At 40.5% G+C, this 26,328-nt stretch overlaps 2 protein-coding genes across 2 annotated transcripts in view; one reads left to right on the top strand and one right to left on the bottom strand.

Moving 5' to 3' along the window:
* The first annotated feature begins 2,805 nt into the window (after nucleotides 1-2,805).
* On the top strand, nucleotides 2,806-10,484 carry SRI (sorcin). Its single transcript, XM_084282314.1, has 8 exons — nucleotides 2,806-2,878; nucleotides 3,407-3,490; nucleotides 6,589-6,658; nucleotides 7,344-7,387; nucleotides 8,372-8,519; nucleotides 8,672-8,785; nucleotides 9,426-9,484; nucleotides 10,142-10,484. The coding sequence occupies exons 1-8, from the start codon at nucleotides 2,828-2,830 to the stop codon at nucleotides 10,166-10,168; spliced, it is 597 nt and encodes a 198-aa protein (XP_084138440.1). The 5' UTR covers nucleotides 2,806-2,827; the 3' UTR covers nucleotides 10,169-10,484.
* Nucleotides 10,485-19,402: 8,918 nt separating this feature from the next.
* The window catches only part of ADAM22 (ADAM metallopeptidase domain 22), a gene marked incomplete at both ends in the record, with an annotated part of 134,315 nt that continues 127,389 nt past the window's right edge, over nucleotides 19,403-26,328 (bottom strand). Inside the window, 2 exons of the mRNA XM_084306638.1 lie at nucleotides 19,403-19,423; nucleotides 20,917-21,040. Of these exons, the coding sequence (XP_084162764.1) occupies nucleotides 19,403-19,423; nucleotides 20,917-21,040 (145 nt within the window). The remainder of the gene's footprint in view (nucleotides 19,424-20,916; nucleotides 21,041-26,328) is intronic.

Here is a 26,328-nt window from a genome sequence, read left to right as displayed (position 1 = left end):
GTCGGAAGCTGTCTTGGGCAGAGTGACCACGCAATGGTGGAGTTCTCTATTCTTGGTGAGGCCAGGAAGGGGACCGGTAAAACTTCTTTATTGGACTTCCGGAGGGCTGACTTTGAGCTGCTCAGGACACTGGTTGGTAGAGTCCCTTGGGAGGCGGTTCTGAAGGGCAGAGGGGTCCAGGAAGGCTGGGCGCTCTTCAAGAGGGAAATCTTAATGGCGCAGGAACGGTCTGTCCCCACGTGCCCAAAGACAAGCTGGCGGGGAAGAAGATCAGCCTGGCTCGACAGAGAATTGTGGCTTGAGCTTAGGAGAAAAAAGAGGGTTTATAATCTTTGGAAAAGTGGGCAGGCCACTAGGGAGGACTATAAGGATGTAGCGAGGCTGTGCAGGGACAAAATTAGGAAGGCCAAAGCTCATCTGGAGCTCAATCTGGCTACTGCTGTTAAAGACAACAAAAAATATTTTTACAAATAATTCATTGCAAAACGGAGGACTAAGGAGAGTCTCCATCCTTTACTGGATGCGGGGGGAAATCTTGTTACAAAAGATGAGGAAAAGGCAGAGGTGCTCAATGCCTTCTTTGCCTCAGTCTTTAGCGGCAATACCGGTTGTTCTCTGGATACTCAGTACCCTGAGCTGGCGGAAGGGAATGGGGAGCAGGATGTGGCCCTCACTATCCACGAAGAACTGGTTGGTGACCTGCTACGGCACTTGGATGTGTGCAAGTCGATGGGGCCGGATGGGATCCACCCAAGGGTACTAAGAGAACTGGCAGAGGAGCTGCCCAAGCCGCTTTCCATCATTTATCAGCAGTCCTGGCTATCGGGGGAGGTCCCAGTTGACTGGCGGCTAGTAAACGTGACGCCCATCTACAAGAAGGGCCGGAGGGCAGACATGGGGAACTATAGGCCTGTCAGTTTGACCTAAGTGCCAGGGAAGCTCATGGAGCAGGTTGTCTTGAGAGTCATCACGTGGCACTTGCAGGGCAAGCAGGTGATCAGGCCCAGTCAGCATGGGTTTATGAAAGGTGGATGAGGGAAAGGCTGTGGATGTGGTCTACCTTGACTTCAGCAAGGCTTTTGACACCGTCTCCCACAGCATTCTCCTCAAGAAACTGGCTGCTCTTGGCTTGGACTGGCGCACGCTTCGTTGGGTTAGAAACTGGCTGGATAGCCAGGCCCAAAGAGTCATGGTAAATGGAGCCAAGTCCAGTTGGAGGCCGGTCACTAGTGGCGTTCCCCAGGGCTCGGTGCTGAGGCCGGTCCTCTTTAATATCTTCATCGATGATCTGGACGAGGGCATTGAGTGCACCCTCAGTAAGTTTGCAGAGGACACCAAGTTAGGTGTGTGTGTTGATCTGCTTGAGGGTAGGAAAGCTCTGCAGGAGGATCTGGATAGGCTGCACCGATGGGCTGAGGTCAACTGCATGAAGTTCAACAAGGCCAAGTGCTGGGTCCTGCACCTGGGGCGCAATAACCCCAAGCAGAGCTAAAGACTGGGAGGGGAATGGTTGGAAAGCTGCCAGGCAGAGAAGGACCTGGGAGTATTGGTTGATAGTTGGCTGAATATGAGCCAGCAGTGTGCTCAGGTGGCCAAGAAGGCCAACAGCATCCTGGCTTGTATCAGAAACAGTGTGACCAGCAGGGCTAGGGAGGTGATTGTCCCCACGTACTCGGCTCTGGTGAGGCCGCACCTCAAGTACTGTGTTCAGTTTTGGGCCCCTGGCTACAAGAAGGCCATCGAGGTGCTCGAGCGAGTCCAGAGAAGGGCGACAAAGCTGGTGAGGAGCCTGGAGAACAAGGCCTACGAGGAGCGGCTGAGGGAGCTGGGCTTGTTCAGCCTGGAGAAGAGGAGGCTCAGGGATGACCTTATTGCTCTCTACAGGTACCTTAAAGGAGGCTGTAGCGAGGTGGGGGTTGGTCTGTTCTCCCATGTGCCTGGCGACAGGACAAGGGGGAATGGGCTAAAGTTGTGCCAGGGGCAGTTTAGGTCAGATATTAGGAAGAACTTTTTTACTGGAAGGAATGTTAGGCATTGGAATGGGCTGGAAGTGGTGGAGTCACCATCCCTGGATGTCTTTAAAAGCTGTTTAGATGTAGAGCTCAGCGATATGGTTTAGTGGAGGACTTGTTAGTGTTAAGTCAGAGGTTGGACTAGGTGATCTTGGAGGTCTCTTCCAACCTAGATCATTCCATGATTCTTTTATTTGGGACCAGGTTTATATGTTGACTTTGAAGAGAAATCTACAGCATCATCAAAAAGAAGCGTTTGACATAACGATGATAACGATGCGTTCTGTGACATGCATGATGTATATGCACAAAAGATAAAAACCATGGAGCTTATGGCCTTTATGGCCATGTCAAAAATCACAGACAGGTGACTTAAAAGCAACCTGCCATCAGCATGGGTGATTCTCTGGTGAACTCCTCCAGTGCTCTCCAAATGACTTTGCAGATAACGGCACGATAGGGATGACTATTTTCGCCCTGAACCAAATGAGTCACCCACCGGGGTGCCCACCAGGTAGAGGGAAGGGAAAGGGAAGCCCTGAGGCAGTGCCATGCCCGCCCACCCGACTGCGGATGTACCACCCGGAACGGAGGGGCGTGTTGGGGGTCTCCCTCAGCTCCCAACAGCACCCCCTTGCGCTGCCCCGCTGCCAGGAGGCAGGCGGCTGCCTCGCAGGGCTGGCAGAGCTTCGAGCCTCCTGTAGGCGGCTCTTCCCGGAGCCCGCGGCCCTACGTGGTTTCCTTCCTCCCCCCGGGCCGGCCCTGTGGTTGCTGTGGGGCGCGGCCAGGCTGGGCGGGGCAGGGGCGAGCAGAAGATGGCGTACCCCGGGCAGCCGGCACCCGGCGGCGGCTTCTACCACGGCGGGGTGAGCGGGGCAGGGGGCGGGGGGCTGGGACCGCCAACAAAATGAAGTCACCTCACGGCGTTTCGGTTAAGAATCACTTATGTTAAAGAACAGTCTCCAAGCTGAATGTTAATGCGTGTTTTCTCCCCAGTGCTTTCCCCTGAGGTCTGTCTTGCGCAACTTTTTTTTTTTTGAAGCAGGAAATAAAAGTCAGAGGTGCATTGCTAGTCTTAATCTTCAGGATCGCGTTTTTACTAGTATTAGGCTTTAAAATTTAAGCTTGATGGGATATGTGATACTGCCTCCAGATGAGCGGCTTGTCCCTGTGCAAGGTTTAACCCTGACGTGCTTAAATTGTACTGCATGAGTTTACCAATCCCCAGATTGTGTGCTCCCTTTTCTAAAGGAACTGCGTTTTTTTTCATTGTCCAGACTTTTTAACGTGCTATGTATATAAAAACACATGTTGAGCCTTAAGTACAGGCAGTACAATTTCTTACACTGAAGCATTACTTTAAAACTAATCATTTTTCTTCTTGATTTGTAAAGTATGGTGGAGCCCCAGGAGGACCAGCGTTCCCTGGACAAGCCCAGGATCCTTTGTATGGTTATTTTGCTGCCGTAGCAGGGCAGGTAAGCCTAAATGTTATTCATTTGTTGGAAATACTTTTCTATAGAGAGAAAATACTTCTCTAACTTCTACATGACATTAGCAGTAGGGAGAGCTCTGTAGTTTCAGGTTTTCAAAAGAAAAAGCTGATTGGTCTCACTTACCTGGCTGCTAGAATGCGTCAGCACGGTTGAAGAGCTAGTTAATATTATTCAAACTGAATAGTTACTGCCTAGCTATATACAACTATAGTATGTACTGTATGGCTGCACGCACGTACAGACTATAGTTCCTGTATAAGCCTATTCAGTAATTGTATATTACAGGAAACGTTGGAACTGAATTGTGGTTTAGCCATTGGTTGGGAAATGCTGTTTCTGGAGAAGGAGGCCAGGAGTGATGGGGAACATCAGCTGTGGAGATGTTTGTAATAAGAGTGGGAAATGCTAACAGGAAGATGCATGATAAAGTGGCTTAATGGATTCATAAATGGAATAGCAGTCTTTATCTGTGCCAATATCAGGGTTTGTTCATAAGATAGAGTGATGACTCTTTAAGAGGAAAAGGCATTCACAACTTTTATTTTAGGCCTCTTTTTTTTTCCTTGTCAGTCTGCACTGCAATTTTTTTTATTTTTTTAAATTTCATGGCATAAGTTATTTTGGTGTAATTGTGGATGTTACTAGAAATACGTAATTCCTGAAATAGGTTGCAAAGGTTAGGAGCAAGTGAGTTAAACTTATTGAGCTAGAAGTTCTGTCTTTGGCAGTACAAATAACAAAGCTATTTATTGTGAACATAGAGTGTGTGGAAATCTGAAACTCTGCTCCTGGATCTGATATCCACAGGTGCACGTAACCACAAGCTGGAAGTTTAAATCCAGCAGACTAGTGGATGTTTAAATTCCCAGGTTAAGACTGTAATTTGGCTTACTGCTTTTTGTTCTCTGTTACTCATTTGAATTAATAATGCATCTTACAGTCTGCGTGTTACTTCTGTAACATTGCTCATGCATACATAAACTGCATGTTTTTGTAATAAAGGTGAATGCTGGAATAAATGGTGTGTAATGTGATGGGCCTGTCCAGTAAGGCGTAGCCCAATCTAAATCCTGCTGAATGTGTGCTTACAGTTTGCTGCCAGCTCAGATGCTTCTGTATCCGGTGCCACCAGATAATGTGCTAGGTAGAGCCTGTAACTGGTGCTGGAAAAATGAGTAAGCTCCTGTTTTAAAAAGAAAAAGGGTGATAACAACAAACAGGATGCAGTGCTGTGGAGAACAGGTGACGAGAGCTGGACCTCAGCAAAGCACAGACCACTGCCAGACTATTCATGTGCAGCATGGTCACCAAAAGCTGGTGACCCAGTGAGCTAATGGGTGTGATCAAGTTAGTACTTAAAGTATTTAAGTTAGTACTCTAAATACCTTTTATATGTCAGAGTTGTTCCTTATTTGAGTAAACAGGGCAGCTTTTGAAATGTTAGCCTTGATATCAGCAGAGTCTATTTCAGGGACCAGTGGTTGTCTGGTAAAAAAATCCTGCAAGGAGACAGTGAAATCAAACAGATGACTTATCAGTTGTTTTTATAGCCATGCAAGTCTGCAAAAAGCCACATCTCACAGTTTTCTGTAAGAACTTACTTTACTAATTCTAAAGTTTTTCATTTTGGTTTGCTGCTGTGCAGTTTTTATGTCTAAATATATAATATCTCTGAGCTTCCTTTGAAATAGTTTACAACAGAAATTTTGTTTTAGGTTTGAGGAATTAATTGCCTTTGTTTATTGAAAAAAATCAGATATTTATTAAATGAATTGACTCTATCTTTGTAGGAACTAATAATTTTCTTTTTAATCTGTTTGCAAAGCCTCTGTGCCTTTTATAGTTTCCTTAAGTTCTACCTGAGAAAAATAAATAGAAGGCCAAGGACCTTCACAGTAATGTTAATCGTGATAAAAATAAAAGTCATGCTTTTCTGTCCTGCTTTCTGTTATGAAGTTATACAGATCCTGCCTTTGATACCAAATACACAAGGTCTTTAAAGATGCTTGTTTCTTACAATGCATGACTAATTGAATTTTTTAATTTTGTTAGTGTAATTTTTTATTACACCTGTGTGGTTAATGATGGAGTAGATCAGAAGCAATTCTGTTTTTTCACTCCTATTGATGTTAGAATCAAAATGTTGTTGCTCTTTTTCCAGACCTTGTAAAATGTCACTTAGGGGAAAGTAGTGGTTAATATACTATAAATGTTACTTCATTTCTGAAAGTTAGCTGCCCCTATCATTTTAACCAGGCTGATTAGTAGCATATCTCTGTGCAGTGGCTTTAAAAATCTTAGGAAAATGCTGAGGCAAATAAACTTGCTTTGCATGCAAAGCAACTCTTTATTCCCCATTTTAATGCTTTACCCTAAAGTCGTGTTGTTTTTGCTGTCTGCAGGTGTAGTATGGCATCCTTAAATGAGATCACATTATACTCTAAACTCTCTGTCAACAAATCTTCATGCTGGGTGTGTGAGGAATGTGGCCTGGTGTTGCACTTCCACTTTGGACAGCTCATTGCTTTCCATGACTTAGTTGCTGTTTTATTTGGCTTGAGAAGGATGCTTTGGAAGGGAGTCTCTTTTTAGATTGCACAGATAGGTATCTTTTCGGTGTCTTTTTTTCTTTCCAAATCCTTTGCTTTCTTTTGTTTATTTTGCTTATTATTACCAAGCAATTTTTTTCTTTAAAGATTTGTAAGTTTTAAGGCTGTCTTGAGAAGAGGGTATGTATGAGATGGGTTCTAGTTTTCCTATGTAACCATGCGATCATAATAAATCTCTAATTTAAACTGAAAGAAGTAGCCATTAATTTTAGAGGAAATCTGCTGATCCTGTTCATTTTTTGAGATCACCAGATTTGAATGCTAGTGTGTGTTGCAAAAATATCAACTAAAGAAACCTCATTAGAGATAGAAGTTATCAAAGGCAGTTTGTCATATAGCATAAAGAGGGGGGTAATCAGTTGTTTCTTGAAAGGGTAAATTAATGCTACTGAAAAGGGAGCAGGTACTGGGAGAAACTAAACTGGGAGAGGGAATGAAAGCAATAGCTGATACGTCTTCTGTTATCGAAAGGATGGACAAATAGATGCTGATGAGCTACAGAGATGTCTCACCCAGTCAGGGATTGCAGGAGCGTATAAACGTAAGTTAACAATTTGAACAAACAAACAAAAGCGCTTGAGTGCACTAATTCTTATTCCATCTACTAGAAAATGCTTTTAGTTGTGCTTTCTGCAGTTTCTTCTGTTTGCATGGTTTTCTTTCCATACAGACTACTTTGAAATGTAAATTCTCTGTATTTCTTTGTGGATAGGGTTTCCCTTCTCAACTGCCTTTGTTCCTGCCACTGAGCTGAGCTGGGAGTTGCAGAAGTGTTGTTTTGTAATGGAAAGACAATTCTTAAAAGGTGTTTGGTTTGGAAGGTGAACTTGGATATCGACTAAAACATTCTGTGGCAGAACACCTCTGCCAGGGTGCATAGTGCTTGGTTCATAAAGCTGAGCAAAGTACCTTGCTAAAGTGGTTTCTGTGCTAAAATATAAATGACCACTTTGATTGAAACCCAAAACCTTTATGGATTGATATAAGAGCAAATTAATTTTATATAGAATTTGAAGCGTCTCCACATTGTCTGCTGTCAGTGTTTCTAACAAGTAGTGATTAAAAGCTCTTGCTTGGATCAAAACATAGCATGGCTGTGTACAGTGGAAGAAATAATATTTTAGACATTATATATAAAAATAAGCAACTGAAAATGTTGCATTTAGATAAACAAAACTGAAAACCATTCTTGTAATATAACATTTTCATTTTTCTAATTTAAACAGCTTTCAACGTTGAGACTTGCAGGCTCATGATCTCAATGCTGGATGTATCCTTTATTATGAAATATAAACATTTTTGCATTATGTAAGCAAAGATAAGAGGGTGAAAGTGCTTTGTATTTTCCCTCCAGCCTGTACCCGATATATATTATGATCGGGGACAACAAAATTCCGTTCTTATTCATTTTACAAGATGAAATAATTGTAACAAATCTGTCTGTCAGTGACTGGTCTATTTATAACAAGGGGGGGGTCTCTAAGTCTAGGGGACTATTTCCCCACTGCATGTATGAAAAGTCGGATCTGACAGCCCAGAATGGAGGTTTGTTCAAATAGCTCATTGTGCTTTTGAAATTAGACAGCATCATAGATGTCCTAATGAATTAGGCATCTGTACTACGCAGCCTAAATGTATTCTAAGGCCCCCTAAATCCTGTTCCTTCAATTATCAAATTCAAGTATCTAATGGCATTCAGCCATACAACCTGTGGAAAACGTAGGTACACTGTGCAAGGATGGATGGAATCTTTGGAGTTTAAAAGTTAGGCTCTCATGTTCAAGTGTTTTGCTGTTTAAAAAGAAAAAAAAAAGCTGAAATTAAACTGGAAGGACTGATAGGTCACCTGGAACAAACTGCTATAGATACCAGAGATCTGATATTATTCTAACTTACTATTTTTTTATTTGGCATCTAATTTTATTTCAGATATGTATTTTATCACTAACAGTTGGACTGCAGCAGATAAAAGGGGAATTTGTTAATTCAGTTACATTCAGAAAGAGCAAATAGTTTTATCAGGCTTCAATGAGAAGTGTGGATGGATGACATTTGGTTTTGGTCAGTGGTATTACTCTGTCAGTGCTGTGAGATGCTCTAGTTTGCTGTCAGAAGGAGTAGTCAAAATACTGTTAATATTAACTGTCAAAGAAAGAGCTTTTAACTACAGATGATAAAAATACCAATTTCCATTTAACGGAGGACTTTTTTAATTTTGGAAGTCAAGGAAATTTTTTCTTAGCTTTGGAATCAGAGGGATTTGTCTGGCACACTGGGATTTAATGAGTTTAAAGAACTGTGGGCTGTGGTCAATGGCTGGAAGCAACACTTCATGAGTTTTGACAGCGATAGAAGTGGTACAGTGGATCGTGAAGAACTGGAGAAAGCTTTGACAAATATGGGTAAGTCATGAAATTTCCTTGCATCTGATGCTGATTTCCAACATTCCTCGGTACCAATTATCCTGTAATAACTGACACATGGTATTTCCAATAAAAATGTTGGATTGTGTTAACCTACCTGTCTTCAATACAGTCTTTCTGTTTTCTAATAGGATTTAGATTGAGCCCTCAGGCAGTGACCGCAATCACAAAGCGATACAGCACTCGTGGAAAGATTACATTTGACGATTACATTGCCTGCTGTGTGAAGCTCAGAGCTCTTACTGGTGTGTTGGATTATAGCCTTGTTACTTTCATCTCTGAAATATGTCTTTTATTTTATAAAATCTGATTACTCAGGTATCTCAAGTTCAACTTTAACTTTTATGTAATGCAAAATAGGTTTCTTTTAATGGAATTTACAGGCAGAACTATAACAATTATAAATTATTTCGATCCGCATTGAAAAATGGACTAGTATAAGCTTTATTCCAGAGATTAGGAAAGTTATGTTATCAAAATTGGGAAACTGCATTTAATAGTGGAATGCAAAGCATTGTATATGGTAAATATGAAGATCAGTTAAGTCTTAGAATGAGTTGTTGTGTTCTTTTGTGAGTTCTCATTTACGTGGCCTGGGGATTTTTATATTTTTACTTGCCTTTGTTTTGCTCCGCTGTCATTTCCCAGTTTGTTCCATCTTGGAACCTTGAACCTTGTGTTTTGCTTTAGAATAAAATTCAGGAAGGTGAGAAATTTACATAAAATTGTTGATTGTAATATGAGGAGTAGTATAAGCTATGGGCTAGTCTTCTGTTATTACAAACAAGCATTTTCAATTAGGCATTTGACCAAAATGAAATCTAAGTAGAATGCATTTTTAAAAATAGACAGTTTCTTGATTTGTCTTTTTAATATTTTTTTCAGAATGTTTTAGAAGAAGGGATGTGTCTCAGCAGGGTTTTGTGAATTTCCAGTATGATGACGTAAGTGAACTTCAATGAATCAGTTAAACTTACGGGGTAAAACTAAGCAAAAACTTAAAACTGAAGATGAGCAGCAATAATTTCAGTTTGTGCCTGACTGGCCTATTTAATGGAAAGAGACTGCAATGGTTTGGGGGGGTTGTTTTATTCAGTTCTTCTTTCAGAGTTCAGCTAGGTAAAAGAGTTGGAATTGAGTATTCTATCACCGAGTTGGTACATGTTTGTGTAGATTCCTACAACTTCATTATGCATTTAATGCAGATTCCTTACTAGTATGGTTCAAGAAGACCTAAGAGTCTATGTCATTTGCTAACGTCGCTTCCTTTGACTTTTTGTTTTAAGGTTTGGTAGGCATTTTTCCCAGGAAAGGTTGGGGAGAGTGGTGGAATGGACACAGAAATCATACTCAGTCGGGCTTGTGGGTCTTGCCTTCCTGACTGTATCTATGCAAGATGATGAGAACAGTAGATTGAAGTAGTCCTGTGCTGTTGTTGTTCAGGAGATTTTTTTTTTTGGTTTAATTTACATATGAAAACTAGCAAATAGTTATTTCAAAGCTTTGTTGGTCAAGGACTGAATTTGTTTACAGAAAAAAGGCAGGAGAAAAAAGAAAAAACTTGTATTCTATTTCTAATAAATGTTTATTCTTCTTTTCAGTTCATACAGTGTGTTATGAGCATCTAAATCAAAAAGGAAGTTGTGGATGATCACAATTACCATTCCAGTTCATGTTTTGCTTTGCCAAACGTTCCCATGATTGTGTATCTCAATATTGGAAATTTTAATATTTTATGAATGTATTGCTTTACACACTTTTTTAGGTTTGATAATGAATATCAAGTAATCATGTACTGTCGTCTTTAACTTTCACCCTGTAATTATTAAAGATTTTTTTCTTAAAGTTGTAAGTCACTATGTATAATAACCACAATTACGGAAATACTAAGTTTTTCTGTAATGTGTTTACTTCTTCCCTATAATTCAATAAAAAAAAAAAGTTCCTGGAGTGAAACTTAAAATTTTTTTGTCTTAATACCATGCAGATGGCAGAAGATAAGACACATTCTTTTGTCTTTGGTAGTGTAGGACAGATGTACAAACTGAAAGCATTAGCATTTGGAATTTTGCTCTTCTCTGTAAGAATGTCAGTAAAATTGAAGTTGCTTGTTTTGACAGCTGGGTATTTTCAAGATGAAGTCTGTGACACCCCACATTGAGCGTATGACTGCCTGTTAAAATGTCTTATAGGCAGGGATGAGATAAAACATACCAGAGAACTCTTTCAGCATTGTGCTCTTATATATGGAGCTTTTGTTCTAGTAACTTCTTGGTCTGTTTATGTCCCTATATACAATGTTTTTAAACATATAAGAACTGTACTGTGTCAGTTTATACATTAACTGCCCTTTAAACTTTAAGCTATCAGACTTCAGTGACATCAGTTAATGTTTTTTATCTCCTCATTAAACCCTAACACCTACCCTTCCTGCCTTTATATGCCAACTAATGTACAAGGGTCAAAACCCTTCCCACCTGCCTATGATGGAGTTTGTTTTCCTTATAACAGCCCACAGGGTGACAGGTTCTAGATTTGTGACTGAACAATGGTGACAGCACACCAGTGGTTTAGCAGTTGCACAGCTTCAGGCTCTTCTCTTTCTCACTCCGTCACCCCAGTAAGTAGGCTGGGGGTCAGCAAAAGGCTGGGAAGGGGCACAACCAGGAGCGCTGCCCCAGACTGACCTGAGGGATATTCCATGCCATGTAACATCATCTTTGGCAATAAACTATGATAAGTCTCTCTGAAGTACCTGTTGCTTGGAGAGTTGCTGGGTCTTGATCTGATGGAGGGAACTGGTGAATTGGTGAGTGACTGCTCCCTCCTTTTTTCCCTTTCATTTATTAAACTGACCTGCAAGGATTTGTTTTTCCTTTTACAATTCTCTCCCCCATTTTGTTGGCAGGCAGGCAGTGAGCTAGAAGCTGGCATGTGCTTAGCTGCTGGATGGGGTCACCCCTACCACAGGCCTGAAACTACTCATGAAAGAAAACAGCCAATAATGAATACAACATATTTCTTGTAGATAAATGTTATTTATTAATTAGTCTGGGACACCCAGAAAATTCACTATACGTATGGAGTTATGCCATAAAATATGAGAATGAATGATTAAATAATATGTGGGATCAAAATGCACCTACACATAAAAGCTTGGCTTGAAAAATGCATTTAGCTGAACCGCACCATACAAAAATGGTGCAGTTTGTTAAAACAGTTATTGCGTAAACAGACGGGTTATTTGCTTTTGAAAAGTACCAAGTTGAGATGTGGTTTTGTGGTTTTATTTGTTGTTTTTCAGGGAAGGGGAGGGTGGTATTTTGTGTGTGGTTTTGATGGAGGGTGGTGGTGCTAATACGACACCTCTCTAGAGCAATGAGGGAAGAGGACCAGTAACGACTCCAAGTATTCTTCCTCACTTTATTTATTCCCAGGTTGAACTGATAGTTCATAGGCTACTGGACTGCAAAATGGTGCAAGAACAATGTGAACAAACAGGGTCATCTTCATGGATCATGATATAAACACAAAACAGAAACCTGTAAAATGAAGAGCTCCAGAACCAGGAAGAAATTCTAGTTAACCAAAGAAAACATTGCCTTTATTCCTCATGAGCATTTCAAAAACCCAGTGTGCCCACACAGACTGACGGAATAAGATCTTTCACTTTTAGATTCAGACTAAAATAATCAATAAGGTTACTAAGAAGTGACCTCAGTATTTGCTGTCATCTAACTAAAAAAAAAAAAGCAACTACGTAAAAGTTACTTTCCCATTAATGTAGTTTCAGTAAGCAGTCTGAAGATTTAAGTTACCTGCTTTAGAGAGACACATCTATAACTCAGAATTAAGGTTCTTCTCTTTCCCAGATGGCATCGTGGGAAGGATACTTTTATGATACTAAATGGGGTGACTGTTATTGATCCTAATGCAAGCAATTGGGAATGATTTAAAATGTAAATAGTTCTTTCTAGGTTGCTTTCACACATGCATACCTAAAGAATAGTAATCTTAGATTTGTGTTGAGAACAGTGGGACATTAAGGCAAAGATCAGGAGGCTCACAGGATCAGTATCAAAACTGTAGTTTGAAAAACAGCATCTCCATTTTATTATTAGCCAATAGCCTTTTTTTCCTCATGCATTCAGTTTTTGTTTTGTTTTGTTTTGTTTTACTTGGAGAGAACTTTAACACAGGGTATAGATGTGCTAAATGTAAGAACTTAAGTATAAGAAGAAGAAGAAACACCACAGTCCTTTTCATTGAAAGTCACTTTACTGATGTTACAATATGTTAGTAACATTGAAAACCACAGGCATTTGTATTAAATACTCTCAGAGAAGTGGATACTGTGATGCTGTTATTAAAAGTGAGCAGGAATTTGGAACCAAATTACAATGATCTTATTTTATAAAAAGCAACATTTTTTTTAGCTACATGAAAGCCAGATTCATTCACTTCAACAGCCCAATGCCTGTAATGTTGATGACAAAAATATCACACTCAAAGCTCAAAAGCTGTAAATTGCAACGCTTCATTTTGGTGTTTGTCAAAATCATGTTTCTATTACATCATGTACAATTTTTTAAGGATTTTAATTAGCGAAGACTACAATATGATGTAGATTGGTTGGTTTTGCAAACATTAGCCCAGCCCCAGTGGTGAAACACAATTCTCCTTGCCTCTGAATGTTTTACCAGTAAGGGCTAGTGTGAGTGAAAAAATAGCTTTTTCTTACAGCAATGCCCAAGAGAAACATTAGCACAAAATGAAGCTGGCAGAGCCAATCCGTATATACCACCCCCAAAGCTTTGCTGAAAGAACATCATACTGTAAATAGTGTTTTCTCCAGCAGATTAAAAATTCTGTAATGCTTTGCTATTCTGAAAAAAATAATTTGCTTTTATGCAACAATAAAAATAAGTACTGTATTCTATATAAAACACTACCTATTGTAATACATCTTTACTCTTAAGAAAAGAAAAATCAGGTTATATATTCACAGTTTGAATATGTTCTGGACTGTATTTCCAAGCATAAAATATTTAGATTCTCTACACAGGCAGTGAGCAGGAGTCCTTGTACCAATATTCAAAATAAATCAGCATTTACTGTTATACAGAGCCTTACAATATTGCATGATTAGCTGCTAGCACCACTATACTTACATGGTCAGTCAGGCCTATATACAGAATTCCTAATTTGGTTGTAAAAATAGACTCTCCATGCTAAAGTTAGAATATATAAGGTCTTAAGGCCTCAAGTTAAGATTTTTTTTTAACCAAAACTTTTTTTTTTTTTTTTTATTAGAGGATATGTAAACATAAAAAAAGAAAAAAAAAAAAAAAAGAAAAAAAAAAACTTGTTGCTTGGACACTGTATGCTCCTGTAATTAAAAATAGTGTGACACCTCTGCTTCTCCCTTTAGAGAAAGTTTCTTTTTAATTGCTCTGCACTTCTTTTCACCAATCTTCTTCATCTCATGCTGAGTTATATTGCAGTTATGGCCCATCTATGTAACCAAAGTTTTCAAACAATTTAGAGCTGGCTTAGCTAAAGTATTTTTAAACGGTTATAGGCTGGATTTTAGAGAACTAAAAATGCCAGCCCCAGCCAGGTGAGTCAATTTGAAAGTGAGGGACAGAGTTTCTTGAGTGTGAGCAACTGAACACGTTTCTGTGTTCTGAAGTTACTTTCACTGCTCGTTTTGGTTACTTGTCTGAGATAACATATTTGTGTTGATTATTGTAGTGCATTCCTAATCAGTTGCTGGAAACTGCTCTGGAATGACAACACACCACCTGCTGGCTGTAGGAGCTACTGTTTCCAAAGCTTTTACATCAGCATCCATACCTGAGGTACCGAAATATTTTTCATAAGCCAACTTGGAAAATATTTGGGTCGAAGGAGTTTTTAGTGTCAATGGTAGACACTTCATTTCCTGTTTCAGGTGAAGTCACACTTAGGAGTCCTATCTATACTGCAACTGTATCTACACAATCAGCTTCACTGTCTTCCTCTTTTTCTTGCTCTATTATAGCTCCATGATAGCTATTTACATATAGGAACTTCACCCCACCATGCAGTCACGGGATGACAAGCTGTACAAACGTGCCATTTATTTATATTTGTCTTCGGGAAATTTGATTGAAATCAAATCCCATATTGCTGTTTAATGCTGTATGGTTTGGAAGCCAGGCAAATAGTGGGGTCAGACCGGCATCAGAGAACAGAATGCTCAAGCTCTTAAAAATGAGGTAAATCAACGTTACATTGTGGTTGATAAAGTTACACAGTCTACTAATGATATGGATATTCAGATGACTTAGAGGAAGAAGTGGATACTTTTGAGAGTTGGAGGAAGAAAATTAGCATGTAGCATGACTTTTAGGTTCACAGTGATAGAAGAGATTTTTCCTTCCAAAATGCTAGAGGATGAGAAAGACACCAGATGACAGCCACCAAATGGTTTTACCAGTGCAAATTGCAAATGAGGCATGAGGACCTATACTGTAGCAAGAGCAAAAGATATAATAATAGCTCTGGAAAGACCTTATCTTGTGTAGAAAGGCAACTCAAGTGGCAACTTTGTGATCTTAGTCAATCAACACGAGGCTGCTAGGGGGTGTAATTATCATTCATGGGCTTGCTTTTCAGTAGGAGAAAAAAGGGGATGGAAAAGAAGGGAACAGCAGCTTGCTCAGTTTTACACTGGAATTTGGTAAGTTTGGCTACAACAGTTCTGCATGGGATCTGATGACAGAGCAAGTGCTAAGAGCTAACCTATTATCCCACAGAATTATGGACTCTCATCACTGTGTCACGTTGTATCCTGATGTATTCTCTTCTCACATGCCAAGAGTCTTTATCATGTTGCGAGTGTCCATGATACTAATGAAACAAATATAAATTTGGTCTGAATTTGTAGTACGTGCATGCCTGTCTATGTACCTACTCATAGCCCTGGTTTTGAAAACAGTTGTCACATTGATGTTGACCCCTCAATTCATTTAAAACCAGCAACAGTGATTCAGGTAAGAGGACTTAAGCACACTAGCTACTGACATAATTTCTTTCTCTTTTTACTTCAGGTTATAGCCCAAAGGTCCAGTTGTTCATTAGCATAATCAAAATTATCTAGTGAGTACATCAGCTTAGCAGGGTCAACATCATAAATCAAGAACAAAACTCATAAACCATTTGGAAGTGGCTGTCTTCAATGATACACGTCAAACAAAATTATATGTAAATTATCAGTCCTAACTATTTCTGGCATACTGCCTACGTTCATCAAAAGGCAATAGCATGGATTAATCAAATTCTTAACAAATCCATAACTAGCTTTTTAGTTATTAAATTGCAGCATCACTGTGTAGCCTTATTATTTGGACACGGTCTATAACTTTCAGTCTCCATCAGTTAGTGATATTTTGTTTTAAATTATACAAAGATCTTCTCCCACATGTTAAAATATGTAACGCTAAGTATAGCTCATCCTGCTGGTTGTATGTTCTTATGGACAAATACTTGTAATGTATTAAACATTACACACCACCACCACCCACTTCAACAGGTTTCTACAGCATAGCTGGCAAAAAACTAGTTAATTTAACTAAAAGAAAAATAAAAGTTTGTCTGAATGAGTCAAAATGACTGAGTTATCTTATTGACAATACGAGTGCTCTATTGTAGACTGGATGAGGTATTATGCGGCAATTTATATTGCTATTGCCAGTGTAACCAACTACTATGGATAAAAATATACGCAGTCTTCAAGGTTACAAATCTGGCAGCTTTCAACACACTGCATTTTAAACCACAGAAATGCAAGCAAGCAACTTCTTCTTTGACCTCCGTTGGCTTTAGAGGCTCTCACAGCCCAGTTTCCTGAGCTGAACCTGAAAACAGTTCAGGTTTTGTGCCATGACAAGATCTCCAAGCTACAAACTTGATGCAAAATTCTCTGCTGAAGAATTTTGCAAAAATGAAAGGTTTGTGATGTTCTCACTGTAGACCATCAAAGAGAAAGTCAATGTTTATTTAACTTAAACTTAGAGCTCATAACTAGACTTCCAGTCACGACATAGCCCCAAATGTGAAGGTGACTGTTAAAGTTACGCTACAGACACAACTGTATCATCATATGCTATGAATGAGTTATACCAAAACGTGAGAAGCTGTAAGTACATAGTACATTGAAAATACAGTCAGGAGAGCCATTTGTTTTCAAAACAATAAGCTATGAACATTACACAAACAGCCAATATGGTACATCCAGTTCTGTTTGCCAAATCTTGCTGCTTCTTGATAAGGCAAAATGGAAAGGGAAGAGTAAAGGGTGGTAAACATGAAATACGCACAGAAATCTAACAGGATTATTCAAAATTACATGCTAGTTTGTAACCGAACAAAATATCATAAAAGGCACATGACAAAGAGTCCAGATACTAGAGACAAGATTCTAACGTGGAAGGGGAAAACAGCTTCCAGGTAACAGAGTAACACAAGAGCTGTGAGGCTAGCATAATTTCCTAATTAGGGTGAACTTGAGGGTCCCACTCAAAGTCCAGCAAAATTAATAAAAGACTTCTATTGATTTCAAGGGATTATGGCTCAGGCCCTAATTTCATGAGCTATACACTACCAACTACCTTTAATCCAGTTACCTACACTCAAAGTAAATCTTTGCAAAAAATATTCTTCTGTGCTGCCAACTACTTACTCTTCACAAAACTGCAGAATCATTTCCTAAAGCAATTACAAGTGACTGGCTCCTTCCAGCTGTTCTGTATTGTACTTGTACTCACTCCTATTTGACTTTCTCCAAAATACTTACCAGAACCTGTCTACTGTGAAGGAAATCATTTGAACTCCAAGGTCAATATTTTGTTATAATCCAACACACAGCCTAATCATAAAATATAGTGTTTCTAAAAATCTTACATACTTTATAGCTGCTGACATTTCTTAATTTAATCTTACATATACGTGACTTTATTGACTTACTTAAAAGTTAAAAAAATATATTAAAAGGCTGAAAGTGTTGGGTTCACTTTTTAAAGGAAATACATGAAAGAGGTAGAAGATTCAGAAACACCGCAGATGTTCCCATCACTATGATATCTAATTGATCATTCAGTCATTGGGCTAGGTATTCAACTGCACCACACAGAATCATGTGTGTTATTCTGTAATGGCACTACCTGAAGCTAAGAATTTGTCATTTTTGGAGAGCTGGAGAATTATAAATTGAATTGATATGGTCCAGTTTTCTTATTGAATGAAAATTTCCAGTCAGAGGACCACATTTCCTTCTACAACACCCTTTAAAAGTCTCAGGTACTGGAAATCTCACCATCCATTTATTCAGGAGACCAATATCTCCATGGTAAAGGTGTTATTTGTTTGTTTGTTTGTTTGTTTGTTTGTTTGTTTGTTTTATAGGCTAAACTCACTTGTACTCAGTTCATGGCCCCAAAAATTTGTAAAGGGGACTTCAGGGGCAGCAAGCAGAGCATCCTAGCACATGGTAAAGGAGATTCCAGAAACAAATAAAAAGACAGCAATGAAACTGGCCACTTGCCCAGCATTGTTATTATCTAGTGCAGTGAAATTGTTAGGCTTCTCATAAGATACACTTTGCCATCCACAACAGCATCTGAAATGCTCTGTCAGAAATACGCAGCAAGTCTCACCGTAAGGACTCCACATCACCACATCCTGAATTGACTACGTCGAAGTGTTCCCAAATTTTCAGGAGGTTTGTACTGCACATTAGTTTAAGACTCTGTCTCTGTTGTCTAGAAGATCATTCTTGATTGCACCGGTGTGAGAATACTCTGGTCATCTCACTGGACAGCATATGTTGGCTGGTTCCCCTTACGATGACTTAAGACAAAGTGCCACAGTACTGATTTCTGTGTTCCACCATGTAATTGAGATTGTCGGTTACTTAGAAGATAGTATAGATTTTGGTCAAACACCAGTTTCTGAGAGACATGGTTTTACAGTACTGTACTTTCTGTATTTCCACAGTTGTCTGCTCATAATATTAGAAAAATTGAAGTGTGATGATGTTAGTCATGACTGTTTCTTTAGGCATTTGGCAAAATACACTTATGTATAACAGCTATTTTTGACATTATCAAATGTTTACATATATACAATCTGTATACTGAGATTATAAACACATAAGGTAAAAAAAAAAAAAAAAAAAAAAGATATAATCCTTGTTTGTTTGTTTGATGTTTAGGTTCAAAGAGTTGCCTTTCAAAGCTTGAAATCCTGTCACAAAAAAAAAAAAAAATCCTATATTTCTTACTCCTGCATGCTAATTGCTACTACGGTATGTTGTTTATCCCTTACATGTGGAAAGTAAAGAACACAAGGTTCATGCACACAGCGTACAAGTTTACATTGGTCGGGTTCTCCTGAACACGCGTTCCCAAGCCTGGTCTGGTCTGACTCGGAACTGCATTAAACCCGAGAAAAACCTCTCTTGGGTGGGACTTGCAACCTGACTGCAGCTGGGATGCTAGGTAAGTGTTTCTCTCATCATGCGGAACAGCCTTGATATGTCCAGTCTAATACTCCCCTGTTAATTGTTATAATTTTGGTTGTTCTTTACATCAAATCCATAAAATTCTGGTTGACCAAAAAAAAAAAAAAAAGAAAAAAAAAAAAAAAAGACCACTTTTTCCCTTCCAAATGAGAGAAGGTTCCCATTGTGATCACGGGCATCTGTGTTGATCTTTCCCCTTGTCTGAAGAGCAGATGAATGTGCAAGGACTCAGCGATGCTGAGTTTCTATAAAATCTGAAGTAAACAGTTCTTGACGTCACCCCAGGAAAACGGTGCAGCTAAATGGAAGTCTCCCATAGCTGGAGAGGGGAAAAGGGAACACAAACACATGTTAGACACTGAGATAAAGCAGACTGCTGCCCAAAAAGTGCAAATTTGTTTGGGGAACTACATCTCCATTGCCTGGGTCACCAAGGCTGTGCTTGTTGATCTCTCCTACCTCTGGTGCACTGTTCAGGCCACAAGCAGGCAGCCCTGGCCATTTTAGCACAGCTTGCAGTCAGCAGAGTAATGTTCCACAGGAGCAGACAGTTTGAAGGAAATATATCTGTGTTACATCAGATTTCTACTAGCAAGCTTTTACCTCAGTTACAGTAATTAATATTAGTGTAGAGATTATTTCCCACTGTCTTCTGCCTAAACCTGCACAGGACATCTTTGATCTCTGCTGTGGGTTCCAGCAGTGCTCCGCTTCTTTATTCTTGCACAAAAGGGTGGAAAACAGTGCTGGGAATCGCACCTACTTCAGCAACATGAACTAAAGCTATCACAAGTATAACACCTAAAGTAAATTTTAGGGGGAAAGCAGGTTGCTTGTTCAAATGCCTGCTGTGCCTGAGTTGACACAAAGGAAGCAATGAATAGCATCACCTTCTAGCAGTGGCTGAAAATCTCATTCCAGAGGTTTATCCCCACCCTGGGGAACCCCAGGGCTTGATGCAAGCCCTTCATATCCTCCTAAACTGCAGATCAGTTTCTGGAGAACAAGTCCTACGAGGAGCGGCTGAGGGAGCTGGGCTTGTTCAGCCTGGAGAAGAGGAGGCTCAGGGGCGACCTTATCGCTCTTTATAGGTACCTCAAGGGAGGCTGTAGCGAGGTGGGGGTTGGCCTGTTCTCCCACGTGCCTGGTGACAGGACGAGGGGGAATGGGCTTAAGTTGAGCCAGGGGAGTTTTAGGTTAGATGTTAGGAAGAACTTCTTCACTGAAAGGGTTGTGAGGCACTGGAACAGGCTGCCCAGGGAAGTGGTGGAGACACCATCCCTGGAGGTCTTTAAAAGACGTTTAGATGTAGAGCTTAGGGAAATGGTTTAGTGGGGACTGTTAGCGTTAGGTCAGAGGTTGGACTCGATGACCTTGAGGTCTCTTCCAACCTAGAAAATTCTGTGATTCTGTGATTCTGTGATCATTCGCCTTTCTATAATGCTGGTAAGCAGCTTTCCCCCAGCCCAGATGCGCACCTCTGAATGCTTTAGATCCCTGGAAGGGGTAAGAGAGGAGAGCCAGGCTGCTCTGAGGCTGCCCGTCCTCCTCCACAGCCCAAAGGCTGCCCAGGCATGCTTCCAGTTTGAAAAAGTAGTGAGATCTGGGCTTCAGATGGGAGAGTAACCCAAATCTTCAAACACAGCCACTGAGGCTGCTCTGACCTGTGCCAGAGGCTCAGCCTGTAGTAGCTTCCAGAGCTATGGATACGAAGTTAATGTTACTCAAAAGTCTGCTACACTTCCCATTTGCAAAACTACCAGTAAATAACATCACCGACAAACATGCACAGAGAATAATAGGGACACATACCCTGGCACTTTGCCTGTTGGCTTTTTTCTCCTCATCGGGAAGTGGTGGCATTGGGTAAGGGTATTTTCTGCTGGAAGCAATAGACCCAGTGGATGAAGATGGAGACTTTGCAGGAGACAGTGTCCTGAGGTGTTGAAACACACAAAATAAATGTCATGTCTTCGGGTCCCAGCACTGCAACAGCAACTGCCATTACTCTGAAGCGTGGTTCAGAACCAAGTATTATTAGCTCAATATTGGGGGGATAAAGTTGTTTGGTCAGTAGTCTAATAATTTCATGACTATAAATAAAGGTATTTATAGCTTTCAGGAACACTGGAGGAAAAAAATAAAATTTCCTACTTATTAGAATTGTATTCTATTATAAAAATGATTTCTTAAACTGATTTATATGGTATTGTAATTAACATTTTTTAAATTAACAAAACAAATCTTTAATTGAGTAAATACAGGACTAAGAGATAGACATGGCATTATCAAGCCTAAATAGAAACAGTAATAGTATAAAAACAAGCTGAACAGTGTCTTCTGCCAGTGGATGGAAAAATGGCAATTATCAGTGTCTTTATTATATATATATATCTTACACATCTCCTATGTTGATAAAAACATAGCAAATAAATTTATTATCTTATAACGACACATTAATTTACACATATGCATGCACTCGGAGGCCAAACTGTTAGTTGTGAAGGAACAAAGGCATATACAAAGTGCTAATAACAAATTATTCGACATGCAAGCATCATACAGTGCATATTGTTCCAGCCAAAGAAAGAGTCTGATGAGAATATACAAAAATGGACTGATTAGTCAACGGCAATCAGCATTTCTGTACAAGGTGAGTAGAGTAAGCAGGAGCAAGTAAATGTTTGAATCACATGAAAGGCGTTCTTTTCAAGTCAATAAGGCACCAGCACATTATTGACTGAAATTTTATACCCAAGAAAAACTCTTGTATGCTTCTGTTTTGAGATTCTGCACTTTTCCCACTTGAGAGGTTCCTATCAGGCTCTAGTTCTGGGCAGAATAAAAGGGGGAAAAAAGTAGGAAGTGTACCCTGGCCTTTTTGTCTTTTTGTTCTCCATTGCAGACTGAGGGCATTCTCCTAAGGAGGCCTCCCTCTGGTGCAGGCACATCACCCAGAGCTTTCCTGAGCACTGTAACCTATTTTCTGAGCTTAATGTGTCCCTGAAGATGTGTGCCTCAGACTCTACACAGGTCCTCCAGCCCCTTCAAACAGCAAGGGCTTGTGTGTTGAGCAGCTGTAGGCCTGGTGACGAGCACCATTAGCAACACCATGGATACCAACGAGCCACAGGGCCCAGGCCTGACAGCCAGCCTCACACCTCTCACTCAGGGATTTGCAGGATCAGCTCCTTCTGTCTAGAGAAGATTACTAACAGGTCAGGGATTCTTTAGTGTCTGGAAATGTTTTGTGTATCTATTATTTGAGTGAAAATCATTTACTTTTAAATAATTATTCTTTTACTTTGGACTAGTGCTTCATTTTCTTGTGTCTGCAGCTCCCCACAACAGCACACTCATGTCTCCCATACAAACAATGACTGATGGTAGCCACGAGCAACACGGTGTCAATGGAAATCACATGGTGACAGCTCTCCAACCTGGCTTATGATGCTCTAGTTCCTCATGCTGTAGCCTCTAAGTTCAACAGCACTTAAAAAATTGGGGTCAGTGAGTTATCCAAACATTGAAAAGTACATCTTCAGCATGTGCACTTTGATTACCTATTAGGATGAACTGGACATACGTGAACATTTTCAGGAAGAAAATTTTAAACAGGTACTGCAGTGTAAAACAAGGCATTCGTATGTCCATCATCACAGATTTGGGCACCAAAATGCACAAGCAAAAAAAGAAAAAAAAAAATTTACTTTTTAAAAGAAAAGCAGAGAAAGGTTCTCAGCAGTGCCCTGCTCAGTGCTCTGCTCTTCACTTCCCCTACGAGTCCTCTCATCTGGGCCCAAATTTGGACAGATAAGGATCGCTAAACAAATATTAATGGATATAGAATCAATAATAATAATAATAATAATAATAAGGAGAGGAGGAAGGGGGAAAGACAAGGATAGTAGATTTTACAGATTATTAGTAATCTGATTATTCATGAACTTTGCCCAACAGCTGCAGTAGAATTTAAAATCTTGAAGGGTAAATTTATAACAATTAGAAGCAAAGAACCAAGGGTGTTAGATCTGGCTTGGTAATCCCTATGAGAAAGCTGTTTATTTATGCAGGTACCATGGTTGCCTCCTGCACACCACTGGCTCTTTCCACAGGTTATTTTTGGCACTGCAAGAGAAAGCTGTGGTGAGAGGGAAAGCCATGGCCAATCTACCTGGCCATCAACCTTAGCAGGTGATGCTGGAAGGAGCAATATCCTCCCAAGAATGGAGCATCCTGAACACTTTCCCTGTTCAGCAGGTCCTCTGAAACAGAAGACCCCTAGCAGCCAGGTACATCTGCACTGTAACCCAAAGCTAAGCAGCAACTTCTGGCCTCCATTTTTCAGATAAGAGTTGGAAATTAGAACGACAATCAGAGTTTGAAGGACGTCTCTTAAAAAGAGGTTGCACAGAAGAAGCCTGGGGGCAGACATATTGCTTGAAATAGACTTATGACTAACCAGAGATGTTAAATAGCTGCTGCTCACTGAAGATGAGCTGCACAGAGCAACTGGGAGAAGAGTCTACAAGTGAGCACCAGCAGAGAGCAGGGCTGGCCGGTTGAATTCATACTGCTGGATTCACCTATGTGGTACCTAAAGCTTTCCTTTGCAGTCAGCAGAGGCCTCCTCGGTGACAAACTTAAACTTGCAAATTTTAGACCAGTATACTGGTGGAGGGAGAGAAGATCCTCCTTCTTGATGTGGTAGTGGAATTTTATCTTATACTGTAGGGAAGTATTTATTTTTTATTTTTTAGATTTGGAGGAAAGAGAAAAAAAATGTTCCTAATAGAAGTGCTTTTTAAAAAATTAATTCAAATCCTATGCAGACAAAACACTGCCTTTTTGAAAGATTTTGAAGCCCAGACCTTCAGCACAGCTGCCTACATTTCCTACCTCTCCCCTCCACACGTGTTGCCGGCTCACCTGTGTTTTGCACACATAACTGATGTGCACGTCACTGCTCGCCTGCATGTGCAAGGCCACAGCAGCTTTGGGAGCAGCACGTGCATCCTCCTCAGGTACTTTTCAGTTCAAACACATTGAGAATGCAGTTGCACACTTAAAGAAATGACCTTGCCCTCCCCTCACAGGCTCTCGCCTCTTATTTCTGCAACACAGGCAGGTGCTGTTTTTTATTGTCTTTAGTCCCATCTACTGAGACTGGGAAAACATATCACTGCTCAAGTGGATGCTCACAGAGCTGATGGTGCATCTTGTGTGGTAAGCATAGTTGTTTGGGTTTTTTGGTCACTTTCCAGGTTCTGCCCTGCAATTGTGTATGTGCTGTGTATCCCAGATTTACATGTACTTTAAATGAGAAAGAGACAAAATGTCCTTTCTCATTTACAGGATGGAAGAAACAGCATTCAGGGACACTTGCAGGTAACGCCAGGGTTACAGGTAGGTAAAACTTTGCAGTTTGGGGCAAGGGTGGGATCCATTTAGCTTTCACTGGTGTTTTAGTTCTCCTGCTACCACATCCATTAGCTTTCATGCCTAATGTTGCTTCCAGGTGAACCTATACAAGATATTGGGAAAGCAGTCTGATCTGCAGCAGAGTTTCAGAGATTTTACCACCAACCCAAAATGAAGCCATGCACCTCAACACATCGAAAGGACTTTCATTTCTGACCAGGAAGCAAGATGTAGTGGCTGCTTTGTGTCTCTTTCTGTTCTAGCAGCTGAAACTAATTGTGCGGGGAGATCGTGCTGGGATCCAGAAGAAGATGCTAAGGCAGCTGGAGAATACCTGCATACAGACGTCTGCCTGCTCTGTCCTGTCTTCTCCTAAACAGGGAGAATCCTGGCCCACACAAGGCATTGCAAAATGTGTTCCCTGGTCACACAACTAGATGTCTTGTGACCTCTTCAAGTGTCACTTTAGCCAAACTCATAGAAGGTGGCCGTGACAGATCTGCACTTTTCAAGAACTTTGTTTCCCTCTGTTTTGTGGACTGAAATAACTTACTGAAATTCACTTAAAAGTCAACTCAGTGAAATCACTTCAAATGTGGCTATGTCAGCCTGACCTGACATCTGCTTACATGGTTCATCTCTGCGAAGGATGTTATCAGCATAAATCAGCCTCTGTTAGGAAGCTTCAGTCTTCTAAAAACACTGATGTGGCTCAGGATTTTAGCTTTTTAAGGCAGTTCCTTCTGGGAAACAGCCACATGCACAGGTTTCCTCAGGAGGAGAAGCAGAGGAAGGGGAGGTTTGGCTCTGGGGGAGCTGCAGAAGAGGCAAAGGCTGGGGCTGGAGCCCCTCACTCCAAGCACTGCCCAGTAATGAATGCTCCAGAAGTGAGCACTCACACACTTTAACGAACTATTTTGCTTAATTCTTGAAGTGAAATCCTGACCCTATTGATGTCATGTGTTTTTTTTTTTTTTCAGTGGCTGCCAACAAGGCCAATATTTTGCTTTGGTGGTAATCACGAAAACTCCATCCTGGAGGGGCAGAGCTTCATAAGAGGAAGGGTCTCTTCCTGATGGCAGAGCAGGGAGGTTCTGCTCCGGCCACACATCCTGCAGGGGGACAAAGTCATCCTCACCAAGGAGCTGGGATGCCCCAAGGCCACAATGACTCTGAACTGCCTGCTGCCATCACTGCTGAGGGCTTCACACTGACAGAGCTTTCCAGTAACTGCAGCTCACTGCAGCGACTGGAAGATCAACGGAGGCCAATTTAACATGTTAAAAATATTGTTGAGAGAAAGGAACAGAGAAACAGAAAGAGATTTGTTTTGTTTGTTTGATTTTCATTTAAACACAGCCTAAATCTCCCTCAGAAAGAGCTGGGAGATGGTCAGTCCTGGCTCTGGCCTCTGCTGCATGCTCACAGCAGAAGGCAATGGACATGGCAGAGCAGCAGAGTCAGCCCAGGCCTGAACATCAGCTGAGGAGGAGTGGAGACAAACATGAGGAAGAAGGAAACAAGAATGCCAAAGCACAGGAAAAAAACATGGGGGAAATGCCTGTTGTTTCCTGCCCTCCATGCCCCTTGCCCATCCCTTTCTGATTTGGGATGGCCATTTTCCCTCTGGGGATGCATCCTGGGTCTCCATCTAAATTAATGTTTTCTTTGTAAATTTATTTTAAACACTCCCAAAGATTTTAAGTTACCATAAATACTGGCATGAATTCAAATGTAAGAAGCTCATTGCTTCAGAGGGCACCTTCCAGTCTCTTTTGTCTATAGTTATATAGACATATATAA

This window comes from Netta rufina (assembly GCF_964035555.1).
Source record: "Netta rufina genome assembly, chromosome: 2".
NCBI classification, from domain to species: domain Eukaryota; kingdom Metazoa; phylum Chordata; class Aves; order Anseriformes; family Anatidae; genus Netta; species Netta rufina.
The sequence above is the reverse complement of the archived record's forward strand: the minus strand, read 5'-3'. Positions and strand labels throughout refer to the sequence as shown.

What these genes read in the sequence shown, in the direction of transcription:
- SRI (XM_084282314.1), top strand. Translation starts at nt 2,828, where the DNA reads ATGGCGTACCCCGGGCAGCCGGCACCCGGCGGCGGCTTCTACCACGGC. An exon ending in GATTGCAGGAGCGTATAAAC is followed by an intron (nt 6,659 to 7,343) that starts GTAAGTTAACAA and finishes TAATTTAAACAG; the next exon opens with CTTTCAACGTTGAGACTTGC. An exon ending in TCATGATCTCAATGCTGGAT is followed by an intron (nt 7,388 to 8,371) that starts GTATCCTTTATT and finishes CTTTGGAATCAG; the next exon opens with AGGGATTTGTCTGGCACACT.